The sequence below is a fragment of the Chanos chanos genome, chromosome 4 (assembly GCF_902362185.1).
Source record: "Chanos chanos chromosome 4, fChaCha1.1, whole genome shotgun sequence".
Taxonomy (NCBI): Eukaryota; Metazoa; Chordata; class Actinopteri; order Gonorynchiformes; family Chanidae; genus Chanos; species Chanos chanos.
The window spans coordinates 2,191,098-2,203,571 of record NC_044498.1 but is presented as its reverse complement, the minus strand read 5'-3'; the positions used below and the strand labels follow the sequence as shown (position 1 = coordinate 2,203,571).

Below are 12,474 nucleotides of genomic sequence, written 5' to 3'. Positions count from 1 at the left end.
AATGACCACAAGCGGCTTATGTGCTTAAAATAATACAGCGTTGGCAATACTATACCACAGGGAAGTCTATATTTAGCTCACAATGCTGTTCTTTATTATGTAGTGTACGGTGAATGTGTGAGGTATGGATCTGTCCTCTGCTGGGGGTTGAGTCTGGCCTGTCTACACAGCTCTCATTACTGATCTGTGTTGGGGGCATATGCTTCTGTTTTTATGAGTGGGTCTGAAACACTTAAATGGCTAAACTAGCCCCAGATGCCTGGCACAAAGAGGGGTCTTAAAACCAGAGCAGGCATTCAGGGAATGTAGGAACGACCACACTGGGCTAAACGGTTTCTCTCCTCTCCTCATTTACTCTCCTCCTTAATGCCCCTCTCCTCTCCTCTCCTCTCCTCTCCTCTCTTAACTTCTTTCCTCTCTTCACCTCCTTCCTTTGCTCTGTGAATCTCCTCTCCTCACTCCTCTCCTTTCCTGTGCTGCAGGGGCAGTGCTCGAGGTCGCTGGTATAAGTTTAATGACAACGTTGTGGAGGAGTTTGACATGAACGATGAAACCTTGGAGTATGAGTGTTTTGGTGGAGAGTACAGACCAAAAGTCTATGACCAGTGTAAGTTCTCTCTTCCCCTCTCTCTCTGTTCCCTGCCCATCTGTCCCTCTCTGATTCACAGAATTGAGTGGTAAATGAAGAGTGACATATGAATGATATTTTAAATCTTGGTTCTCCCCCTTCACACGTGATCTTTACATTAGTTTTTGTGTAAGCTGTCTTAGCATTTCTGTTATTGCTCTATGCCTACATACTGTCGATGGTTAATAGAGCTTAACTATAACACTGTCGCTGTTACACATTGTAAAGCATCAATGTTGTAACATGTGTAACATCATCTGATGTCATGTGGTATTCACTTAACAACCATGTAACAGAACACTTTAGGAAAAGATACCTGATTGTGTAGTGTTATTTCTCCTGTTATTATGGCTAGTCACTAGCTGATGTTCGGCTGTTTGTCATACACAGCTAACCCATACCCAGACGTGCGACGGCGGTACTGGAATGCCTACATGCTGTTTTACCAACGCATCTCGGACCAGAACTCTCCCGTTCTGCCGAAAAAGAGCAGAGTCAGCATCATGAGACAGGAGGCTGAGGATCTCTCCCTGTGAGTACCTGTCAGAGCAACACCGCTCTCCCCTGCGCTGTCTCATCTGTGTAGCCATGCACTTGCTACACTACTTCACATATCACCATAGCAACACTCTTACCCCGACACATGATAATGGTTATTGTCATAGCAGCACAACCCCCCTGTTATGTATGTTACGCCATATGTCATCATAGCAACACACTCCCCCATGATCCTTTGGGAGATATTGTCAGAGCAGACTTTTATCCAGTTTAACAGTAGTGCAACAAATGTGATGTTCTCTCTCTCCCCCATTCTGTCTCTCTCTCTCTCTCTCCCTCTCTCTCTTAGATCGGCTCCTTCTTCTCCTGAGATCTCCCCCCAGTCTTCCCCACGCCCCCCCAGAGCCACTAACGACCGTCTGACTCTGCTGACTCGGCTAGTCAGGAAAGGGGAAAAGAAAGGCCTTTTTGTGGAGAAGATGCCCACCAGGATCTATCAGGTCCGCAGTTTCGACAACACCTATTCTCTCTCTCTCTCTCTCTCTCTCTCTCTCTCTCTCTCTCTCTCTCTCTCTTTCTCTCTCTCTCTCTCTCTCTCTTTCTCTCTCACTCTCTCTTTCTCTCTCTGTCTCTCTTTCTCTCTCTCTCTCTCTCTCTCTCTCACACTCTCTCTCACACACACACATATACTGAGTATTACATACTGTGTAATACAGAATCAGTCACTAACTTATGGCCTTTTCTGTACATTACCAGTACTCACACATTCATATCTCAACATCAGATGTTTTGAGGACCTGATAGGATTTGTTCTGAATCCCTAGCTGATGGGTTCAGCTCTCAGTATGTTGTTGATGCCTCTAGTGACATTGCTCTGTTTGATAGATGGTGAGAGATGAGAATCTGAAGTTTATGAAGAACAGAGATGTGTACAACAGTGATTATTTCAACTTCACCCTGTCCCTGGCATCTGTCAATGCGGTAAAAACCCTCTGTGTCTAATTTATCTGTTTTTAATAGCGTGCCTTATAACAGTTTACCTTGGCTGACTAGACCCTGTTTCTGTGCTTAGTAATGACTAGTAAAATATGTGTATATATTCTGACTTTCACTGAGTGATGTTTTGTTTTACATTCACAGACAAAGCTGAAGCACTCAGACTATCAGGCCATGGCTAAGTGCAGTCTTCAGCTGTCTGTCCACTTCCTCTTTCATACATACCTGCACACCAAGAAAAAACTCAGGTACCAACACAGCCCAACATGCACATCAGACCAAATAAAGACAGGATCAGATCAGTTAAAGCAGTATGCATACTACTCTCTCTCTCTCTCCCTCTCACAGGGTGGACACAGAGGAGTGGATTGCTACAGTAGAGGTATTGCTGTCCAAGAGCAGTGAGGCATGTCAGTGGATGGTCCAGTACCTGGTCGCTCCGGAGGGACGAGAGATCATCAAGTAAGTGAGATACAGTCAGAGAGTACACACAAACACACACACACAGTGAATAAGAGAGAGACAAACATACATCTCTCCCAGGGCCTAATTCAGACCACCATAAGACTGCAAAAGTGATCCAGAATACGTAGCACATTGGTATTGTGTAAAGTGGCATTAGCAGTGGTGTGTCATCGCCAAATACTACCTGACTAAGAAAAAATCCAGTGTGACTAATGTTATTACTGTGGTTCTGTGTTCAGCCAGTGCTGACTTTAGAAAGGAATGTCTGATTAACTATCGGGGTACCAATCTGGGCCTCAGTTTCATAACTGACTTAGTTCACCACCTCAACCCCCTGGTAAGCTCACACACACACAAACACAGAAACACACAAAAAACCACAGCACACATGCCTACATGCATGTATACGCACATACATGCATACATACATATATACACACTCACACACAAGCCTTAAATCACCCCAGTGAAACTCCAGCTATGTGAAGTGGTCCCCTTTTTTTCTTGACCCACAACCCTTGAAACAAGAATGCCAGTAAGAAGGGTTGAGATGGAAATCATTAACACCCATCTGTGTGTGTGTGTGTGTGTGCGCGTGTTTGTTTGATCATGCCAAGCGTGGCGTTAAGTGGAAAATCATTAGCACCTGTATGGGGTGCGGGTGTGGCATCTTTAGTGTAACCTGATTGGCTCTGTGTGCACGGAAAGTGGGCCCTGGCCATGGAATGTAAACATTTAGAGCCAGTTGTGTGTGTGTGTGTGTGTGTGTGTGTGTGTGTTTGGAGGTATGGCAAGTCAGTTGGGGGTGGTATTGCCCCACTTCATGATTGGCTGCTTTGTATCGGATGGTTGGACTGCCCTGATATCACGCCACAGCGCAGTCAAGGCCAGGGAATGTGCCGGAGTCTTTTACGAGAAGAGTCCTCCGTGCTCTCTTGGTTCCCCGATGATCAATCCACCTTAAACCCTCTCTCTCTGGGGACGTGTGGCCTGCCAAGGAACACTATTGCTAAAAAAAGCACCTATCAATCCAAAAACTACAGTTACCGAACCCGTTTTCCACTGCAGGAAAAAGTGCTCTGTTGGTGGTCGTGTTAGCTGACATGGGCTGAGTCGTTACTTTCCACATACTTGTGGCGTCATTTTCTTGTTTCGTCTTTCAGATAAAAAGATCACGGTTAAAATAAAGTAGTAACAGTTTATGCAGAATCATCCTATGTGCATCACCCAGCACCACCCCAAGCACGCACACACACACACACACACACTCACACACACACGCTGCAGTGACCACTAATCCATTTCATAAGAGCTGTATCTGACATGACAGTACTTGCTCATGAGTGCCAAGCTTTTTAAGCATCATAGCACTACAGTAATGACGGACATGGCAGACCTCTCATCTCTAACTAGTCGTTAATTTTCATTAATAGCATTCATTTCATTTATCTCAGTCTTCAGCTTAGATGACATAGCCATTAAGCCTCTGTTTTCTCTCTCTCCCTCTCTCTCTCGTTCCCCCTGTAGAATCTGTCTGTTGGAATGCAGTGTGCGGGAGGTGAGAGTGGTGGTGGCCACCATCCTGGAGAAGACTCTGGAAAGTGCTCTGTATTTTCAGGATGCTGGCTTGGACTGTCTGCTGGACATGCTCCTCTCTCTGCTAGAGAAAGACGTGCCAGAAAACTGCAAAAACTGCTCTCAGTATTTCAGCCTTTTCAGCAATTTTGCCCAGAGGGTGAGAGAGTGAACTTTCCATGATGAGTTTATTTTTGTCTGTTGAGAGATCTGTTTTGGTGAAATGTTCCCTTGTACAGAAACATATGATTTGCTGAATTACATCAATGCATTTGATCAGAGAACATGACCTCGGTGTGTGTGTGTGTGTCTGTCTTGGTGTATTCTCTCAGGGCTATGGGCCATGTCAGCTGTTACTGAAACATGCCGCTTATCGCCGGATGCTCATCTTCCTGCTGGGGGCCAATCGACAGAATAACCAGGTACTGGGCTAGGTTTTAACTCAGTCAGCTCTTTCATTTTAAGAGTAAAGGCTACAGGTCTGGGTCTGATAGAGTATTTGAGTGGCAGAGCCCAGTCTTTCTACTAACATGTCTAAAGCTGTACAGTGTAGAGCACAGATACAAGGAAAGGGAGCACAGAAGAGAACTGAAAGTGGAAGTAAATTATGAGCAGAATTGTGATGAATTGTTAATTAAGTGAATGAATCCTTTCTAATGGTGTCGTCAAGTCTGAATGTTGATTTAATGACTGAAGACAGTTACTGAGATGTTTATGCTATAGTTATGTGTAGTTTGAGACTGTACTGTTTCTGAAGGATTCTGTGGAGTGTGAATGAAATATTTGTCACTTCTGAACACATTCTCTCTCTCTCTCTCTCTCTCTCTCTCTCACTTTCTCTCTCTCTCTCTCTCCCTCTCTCTCCCCATGTCAGAATCGCCGCTGGAGCTCAGCTCAAGCACGGGAATTCCTGCATCTTCATAATACGCTGGCCCTGATTGTGTTGCACACAGACCTCACATCTCAGAGAACAGAGGGTAATATACCAGCAATACTCACACACAGTCCTGAACTCAAACTCCAAGCATAAAACCTCCGCAAAAACATTGTTTTCTCTCTCTCTCTCTCTCTCTCTCTCTCTCTCTCTCTCTCAGCTCCAGGTGGGTTCAAACACCTCACCTCAGGCTTTGTGCCACCTTCATCTCCTCTGGTGCCCCTGCACCCCGACATTCTAACTCTGCTTTTCAAACCTGACGGACAGCCCTATTTAATGGAGGTAACACAATAACGTGGTCATAAAGAACAGTATAACACACTATATTCCCCAAACAGGAATCGCATGCATGAATTGGATGCAACACTGAGTCTGACAGCCAATGTATTGCCTCAGTCAGTATATATATATATATATATAGAGTGTTCTTTACATTTTAAGACAGCAGTGTACTTGACTGGCATGTGTGTGTGTATATCTGTGTATCAGGTGATGTTTGCCATGCGAGAGTTGTCTGGACCCCTGTCGTTCCTCATTGAGATGATTACATACTGCTCATTCTGTAATGAGCCCTTCTCACTCGGAGTTCTACAGCTGCTCAAGGTAACACTGTAACACTTTAACACTAGAGCCTCAAGTCATACAGCCCCCCCCCCCCCCCCCCCCCAAAAACCTAGAGTTACCAACAAGGTTATTAAAGAGCTACAGACCACAGCACTAGAAAACTACAATACTTAACAAAACAGAACTTTGAACCTGAACATCAAAGAACTACAAGTTACCTCTCTGGAGAACTACCAACCCCATCACCACAGAGTGAGAAAAAAATCAGACATCACAATTAACAAAGCCCCACATTAGGAAAACTGTACAACACGGAGGTTTGTTTCAGTGTAAATGGCAGTATTGTGCAGTGTTGTGGAGTCGAAGTCAGAGTTGGAAGCAATTATTGGGTTACCGGAGTCGGTAAACGTGTACTGGCGGCGCCTCTGACTGAATGTGCCGTACATGCTGACGTATAAGTCAACATGCCGTATAAATCGACCCCCAAAATAATGTTCAACTTTTGGACCTCGGCTAAGCCTGTGGACTCGTATGCTCACGATTTGGGCCTAGGCTAGGCAGCAGAAGTCAACAAATAGTCCTGTTTCTTATCAAATTATAAATGTTGTTAGTAAATTTTGGATTTGGATTTTTGATTGAACCTCTATTCTATAGATACAATGTTTCTTTAAAACCTTTGTAGGGATAAACTTTTCAGTCTTTTATGGTGTAATTTTAATTTCATTTGATGTTATCCCTCATGTTCCATTCACTGAAATTTTTGAAGTGCTTTAATCTGGACAAGAAAGTGTCAATATAGGAAATATAATTGGTCTACTTACAAATAGAAGAATCTGAGTCAGTGGTACCATAAATTGAGGAGTCGGAGTTGGAGTTGGAGTTGGAGTCGAAGGTTTTGTGAACCGACTCCACAGCCATGATATTGTGAAATATGATAAATCGTGTGTGTGTGTCTGTTTTAAAGAATCAGTTAGAAATGGCTCCACCCCATGAACTGAAGAACATCTTCCAGATGCTTTTGGAGATCCTAGTAAGTAGTTCTTTATTCTTGCTGCCTCTGGTAATGATTAAAAGCTGTATGTTATTTGAATATTGATGTGGATTCATGGTTGTGTGCATTACTGTAGCAGGGGGAGGGAGTGTCGCAGTTTTTTGGTGTCAATAACAGGTTACTCTGTCTTAATTCATCAGATGGTGGAGGACCCCTTGCAGTCCCAGAGACTAAAATATGCATTTGAGTCTGAGAAAGGCCTTCTGGGTAGGTTCCTCTCTTCTCTTCTCTCTTCATCTCATCAGCTCTCTTTGCCTCTCCACTCCTCTGGTCATGTGACTGTTGTTTTCTGTCCACAGCTTTGATGCATCAGAGCAACAACGTGGACAGCAGCCGCTGCTACCAGTGTGTCAAGTTCCTGGTCACCCTGGCACAGAAGTCAGTACAGTTAATCTGTGTAGCTGTTCATACAATATATAACATACAGAGTGATGTATAGGATATCACTGTGCTGTAACTTCAGAGTGTTAGAGAAAATGATTTCTCAGTATACTGATATGTGTGGATACAGCGCATTTACAGTGCGGTGCCACTGTCTGGACCATGTAGGAAATTCACTGTGTGAGAGAGAGAGACAGAAAGAGAGAGAGAGACAGAAAGAGAGAGAGAGAGAGATAGAAAGGGAGAGGGAGAGAGACAGACAGAGAGAGAGAGAGAACAGTGAAAACTTCATTGTCAGACTGATGTCGTTTGTCTTTTGGTTATCACAGTCACAGACACACTTTTTTTAGTGCATGTACAGATAGATAGATAGATAGATAGATAGATAGATAGATAGATAGATAGATAGATATGGGAACATAGAAAGGGGATAGAGTGAGAGGTATTCTGCCTGTTCAGTGTTTAACATTGTGTGTGTGTGTGTGTGTGTGTGATTCAGATGCGGGCCTGCTAAGGACTACTTTAAAGAGCTGTCTGGCCACTGGAGTTGGGCAGTGCAGTGGCTCCAGAAGAAAGTAAGAGCGACACACATGTTCCATGGATCCACATTTCTGTAACAAAAAAGCTGAAGAAGCTTTTGATAATGTTGCATGTCGTATTAGTGCTTTGTCTGTGATGCCTCCTAATGTAGCTTGTCCTGAATGGATCTGAATTCTTTCTGTCAGATGTCGGAGCACTATTGGACTCCTCAGAGTAACGTATCAAATGAGACATCCACAAACAAAACCTTCCAGCGCACCATCTCAGCCCAGGTACTTCACTCCAGCTCCCAGCACAGCATACTCTCTGCCAGCGTACCATGTCCCCACACAGCACTGTTACCGTCACACTCACACTATCTCACTGCTGTGTTGTCTGTCTGTGTGCGTGTCTGTGTGTGTGCGTGCGTCTGTGTGCATGTGTGTGTATGTGCGTGCGTGTGTGTCAGGACACACTGGCCTATGCCACAGCCCTGCTGAATGAGAAGGAGCAGTCAGGCAGCAGTAATGGGTCTGATGGCAGCCCAGCCAACGAGAATTCAGATCGCAGCCTCAGACAGGTACATTTCTCCTCAACAATCTCACACAAACACAATTGTAAATAAGTAAATAAATAAATAACAGAATACGATATCAACCCTCTCTTTCTCTCATTCTCTCTCAGGGTTCAGAATCTCCCATGATGCTGGGTGACTCTAAGAGCGATTTAGAAGATGTTGACCCATAACTCTCCTCACCAGCAACAAGGGGTGTTTTTTTTTTAAATAAGCAAAGGAAAAAAAGAAAAGAATCCCTCCAATGGAGAGACATTGTGGCTCTACGCAGCCAATCAAAACAGTTGTATTTGACCTCCTGTGGGCAAGAGAGAGCAGTAGTTCCAAGAAGCAGAGCAGTGATACAGCCAGTAAGATCACTTATTCTTCAGGTTGCCCTGGTAACAATAGGGGTTTAAAGACAGGTGAATGGCTTTTTATGTGGATCAAACCAGGTTGATTTGAAGTTGAGCAGGATAGGGACTTTGACGTGACTGTGCTCTGTCAAAGCAGAAGAGCCACACACACAATACTAAAGAGAATTTTTGTTTTCTTTCACACAAAACTCCAAAAGTGGTGCCGACGGGGCAGTGGTGGGTATTTTTAAAAAAGAAAAAAAAAAACCTGTTTTGCGGATATTGCCAATGTAACTAGATAGTGACTATTCAAAAAAAACATGTAAAGATGTGTTCCATAGCTGTAATTTCAAATGTAAAATAATATTTTTAAGCATACTGTTAATCTGATTTGAGTTAAGAGGTGCCTCGTGATCTACTCTAAGAGGAACTTGCCAAGTCTTGAAAAAAAGTCAATCACAAAGCTCTTTTTTTCTCCTTGCTGGTATTTTTTAAATGCACTTTATAATGTAAATCATATTAAAGGTGGGATTGCTGGCCACATTTGACAAGTTCCTAATTTAGAGGCGATTGGACGGCTCTCTCCCTCTGTACCGTCTCTCGTGCCACTGAGAGAGAGCGAGCTCAATCAAACGGCATTATGGGATAGGTCTTCGGGCCCGACCCTCTCATCAACCCCGTCTTCTCCACGGCAACCAAGCCCCGTCTCCACCGCGGCCTACACTTATCGACACGTGGCAACAGCCGTTTGCCAGAGTGGACAGGAACAGAACCTCTGTGTGCTCTCAAGGTCAGGGCCAAAAATAAAAACAGGGAGGGCGGGAGAGCAAGACCGGGCAGAGATAGCGATATTGTGTGCAGGGTGATGTCAAAGGCGAAAGCGCTCTAAAAAGCCTGTGGAAACAAGGAGGATTATAAAACAAACGCTGAATTTGGAGCTTTTCAATGAGCCTGTTATTGTCTTCTGTCTGTTATCTTTTTGTATGGATGCCAACTCTTATGTCTAAATCACTACGTGCGCGCACACACACACACCCTGCATTTTCTCACTCCAGTCTGCAGTGAGAAAAGCCTTGTTAAGAGTGGTCGTTTGTCTCAGGAGTGACACTGAACCTTAGACAGTCAGGGTGAGGAGCTCACACTCTCACCGCAACAAAGAAAACCTTATACTCTGCGCATGGAGCTTTAAATTTGATGCTTATTCAGGGGTTTCATTTGCCATTTTTATTTTAATTTGCCTGTGTGTCTGTGTCTTTCTATTCGTCTGCCTTACAACATGTTCATGCACAGTGCTGAATGAGAGGGAGTGAAGAGAGAGAGAGAGAGGTAAGGAAAATGAGGTTTACAGCATTGAGTCTGTCATTGGTCCAGTGAGCCTGGAAGTGCCTTTGCCCCACTCTTTCCTTTCACATGCCACGCCCACTCTGAAAAGGCCCGTGAGGGACACGCCTCACTTTACTTGCATCTCTATAGGCTGATATCAGAGCCACACACTCATCCAAGCTCATAGTTATGGTGCAAAGTCTGAGCAAGTGGTTAGTCTAGTGAAAGACAGGAAGTTCTGTTATAAACAGATCCCTGCTGTCATCTACGTCTCTTCATCCCTCCCTCTCTCTCTCTCTCCCTCCCATTTGTATATCTTTATTTCTATCTCTCTTTGGTGCAGACCTGAGGAGAGTTTGCTGCTTCAGTTACTTACACTAGAATAGAGCGCTAAGCTTCGCTATCATAATGTTTACAGTGGAAGGACCTAGCTCACATTAAAAAGTGTTTGAAAATGGACTTGCATAGAGTTATGAGACCGAGAGAAAAAACTGCATGAATTGTCTGAGATTAGTTTGTTTTCTCATTTCTCTGCTGTTTTTAAAACTACCTTAACTATTGACAGCGGGACATAAACCTGTTCATTTTTTCCAGTCTCTTTTTCTTTTTATGCTGTCGTGAAGAGGAAAGCTATTGTTTACCTCACTTTTATCTTGTCAGCTGTTAGCTACCTGTCCAGTCCTGAATGTGCTTGTTCTCCTACGCTTCTCAGCCTATGGCTATGTGTACAACAGCCTTATTTTCTCCTGCTGGACAGAATCCTGCTCAACAGTAACAGACAGCTCTGTGCCCCCCCCCCCCCCCCCCCCCCCCCCCCCAAAAAAAAACACATCTGTTTGCTTTCTGTGTCTTACAATCAGCAAGTTTCGCAGCTCTGAGTAGAATTCAGAAAACACTGTAGAGCATTTTCGAGGGAAGCTTTCTTTGTTTTTGGATAATCAGATCTTAAAATCAAAATCTTTTGCGTTTCCCTGAAAGCCCTGAGGGCGGTGCAGTGGGTTGTGGACACACATTTGCAGTTTGCAGTACAGCTGGAATAGAGAAGGGAGAATTCACCAGAACTGCCTTGCCAAGGCATATGCAACAGCCACTCCGTCTCCCATCTCTCAACGCATACATGTATATACACACCATTCCTTTCAAACCTCAACTCAAACTCCTACTCTACATGGATAATTTGAGAATGCATTAGTTGTGTTGTTCAGTAGGAGGAGCTCCCCAGCGCACTACCCACAGAGCTGGGCTGATTCTGCCTCAGACAGTAGTCCACCTCTCTGCTACTCTGAGCACTGCTTGGCCCTGGCGGCTCTCCGTTCTCACTCGGACAGCGACGGGAGAGGAAGACGCAGAAACGCTACAAATCTGTCTATTTTCTGCCCCGCCCTTTACACCCCCCCCCCCCCCCCCCCCCTCCCCCGGGGTTTTTCTGCCTGGTCAGAGTTGAAACTAACTCTGTGTGTTTTTAACTGGTTTGAGTGGGTTTGGAATGGCTGTCCCGATAGGATTCCATTGAGCGATAATCATACTCGGCGTCGAGAATTCACAAACAAAGTCTCTGACTTCTTGTTAATGCATGTTGGAAAAAAAAACACACACACACACATTTTACTTTGTACATCAGAGTTTGATTATGGAAATATTTGATAGAAAAAAAAATAAAACTGGAATGCACAACCTTTTACAAATTATGAGGATTCTGTGTCAAATCATTTTTTGTGGGTGGATTGACTTTTGTTTACATTTATTTGTATATATAAAACAGAAAAAATATAGATAAAATTAAGAGATGAAACGTTACTGACAAGTTCATAAAAATGTAAAAAAAAAAAGAAGTAAGTGAGACATTATATTTGATACTAATTATAGCTGAATATATTCAGTACATGCATAGATGGTTCTTTATAGTAAAACAGGTCATCTGCCCTTCCACACAAACTACCAAAATCAAAATAAAACATACCTAAGAACACACTGAACTCAAAAAGCTTAGCTCTGGATAGGCAGCAACAGTGCTTTATATTTCCACAAAAAAAAAAAAATTCAGATGATAAAAGCTTGCTGTATCTTAAAATGTAAAGGTAGTTTACAAGTTCTAGCTTGTTTTATATCTAGTGAACATATCCTGTAAACAATATACTGAAGTTATATAAACTTTGTGATGCAAACTCCAGACATGGCTATGTGTTATATCCAGTGGTCTGTTTATGGTCAGTGAGGGGTCAGTAATGTGCTGATTCTTGATTTTAGATAGCTGCTACAGACGAAAAATGTAATGTTTTTGTCGACTGATGACTACAATCAGGAAAGACCTGAAGGTCAGCTATGGATTACTGTCTCACCCTCCATATTCTCCTTCTTTGCTTTATAAAATGCCTGTTCTGAGGAGAGACATTTGGCTCTTTAACTAACCACCTATATGATGAATCTGGTTTGTCAGTCATTGTTTTTCTGTAATTTCCATCGGTGCAAGGAGATGAAAGGAGTGAAAGGCGACAATGCACTCTGAGCCGTGAAACGCGAGGGCGCCCTTTTGCCCTCTGGAACACAGTCACTTCAGAGACGACAGAAAGAAGTCGTGGAGTCAGTGAGGAGCCCCTTGTAAGGTTCGGGTGCCTAGCGGAGTGACTAGAC

At 43.7% G+C, this 12,474-nt stretch overlaps 1 protein-coding gene across 2 annotated transcripts in view; it reads left to right on the top strand.

The window, feature by feature from the left end:
- The window catches only part of usp24 (ubiquitin specific peptidase 24), a 42,743-nt gene extending 33,682 nt beyond the window's left edge, over positions 1-9,061 (top strand). For both annotated transcript variants that reach the window (XM_030772803.1, XM_030772802.1), the window contains 18 exons: positions 483-607; positions 1,019-1,160; positions 1,476-1,626; positions 2,012-2,107; positions 2,267-2,370; positions 2,471-2,584; positions 4,115-4,322; positions 4,495-4,584; positions 5,037-5,139; positions 5,257-5,378; positions 5,586-5,699; positions 6,625-6,690; positions 6,852-6,918; positions 7,011-7,089; positions 7,592-7,667; positions 7,818-7,904; positions 8,081-8,191; positions 8,296-9,061. In XM_030772803.1, the coding sequence (XP_030628663.1) occupies positions 483-607; positions 1,019-1,160; positions 1,476-1,626; positions 2,012-2,107; positions 2,267-2,370; positions 2,471-2,584; positions 4,115-4,322; positions 4,495-4,584; positions 5,037-5,139; positions 5,257-5,378; positions 5,586-5,699; positions 6,625-6,690; positions 6,852-6,918; positions 7,011-7,089; positions 7,592-7,667; positions 7,818-7,904; positions 8,081-8,191; positions 8,296-8,358 (1,918 nt within the window). In that variant the 3' untranslated portion in view covers positions 8,359-9,061. The remainder of the gene's footprint in view (positions 1-482; positions 608-1,018; positions 1,161-1,475; positions 1,627-2,011; positions 2,108-2,266; positions 2,371-2,470; positions 2,585-4,114; positions 4,323-4,494; positions 4,585-5,036; positions 5,140-5,256; positions 5,379-5,585; positions 5,700-6,624; positions 6,691-6,851; positions 6,919-7,010; positions 7,090-7,591; positions 7,668-7,817; positions 7,905-8,080; positions 8,192-8,295) is intronic.
- The last annotated feature ends 3,413 nt before the right edge of the window (positions 9,062-12,474 follow it).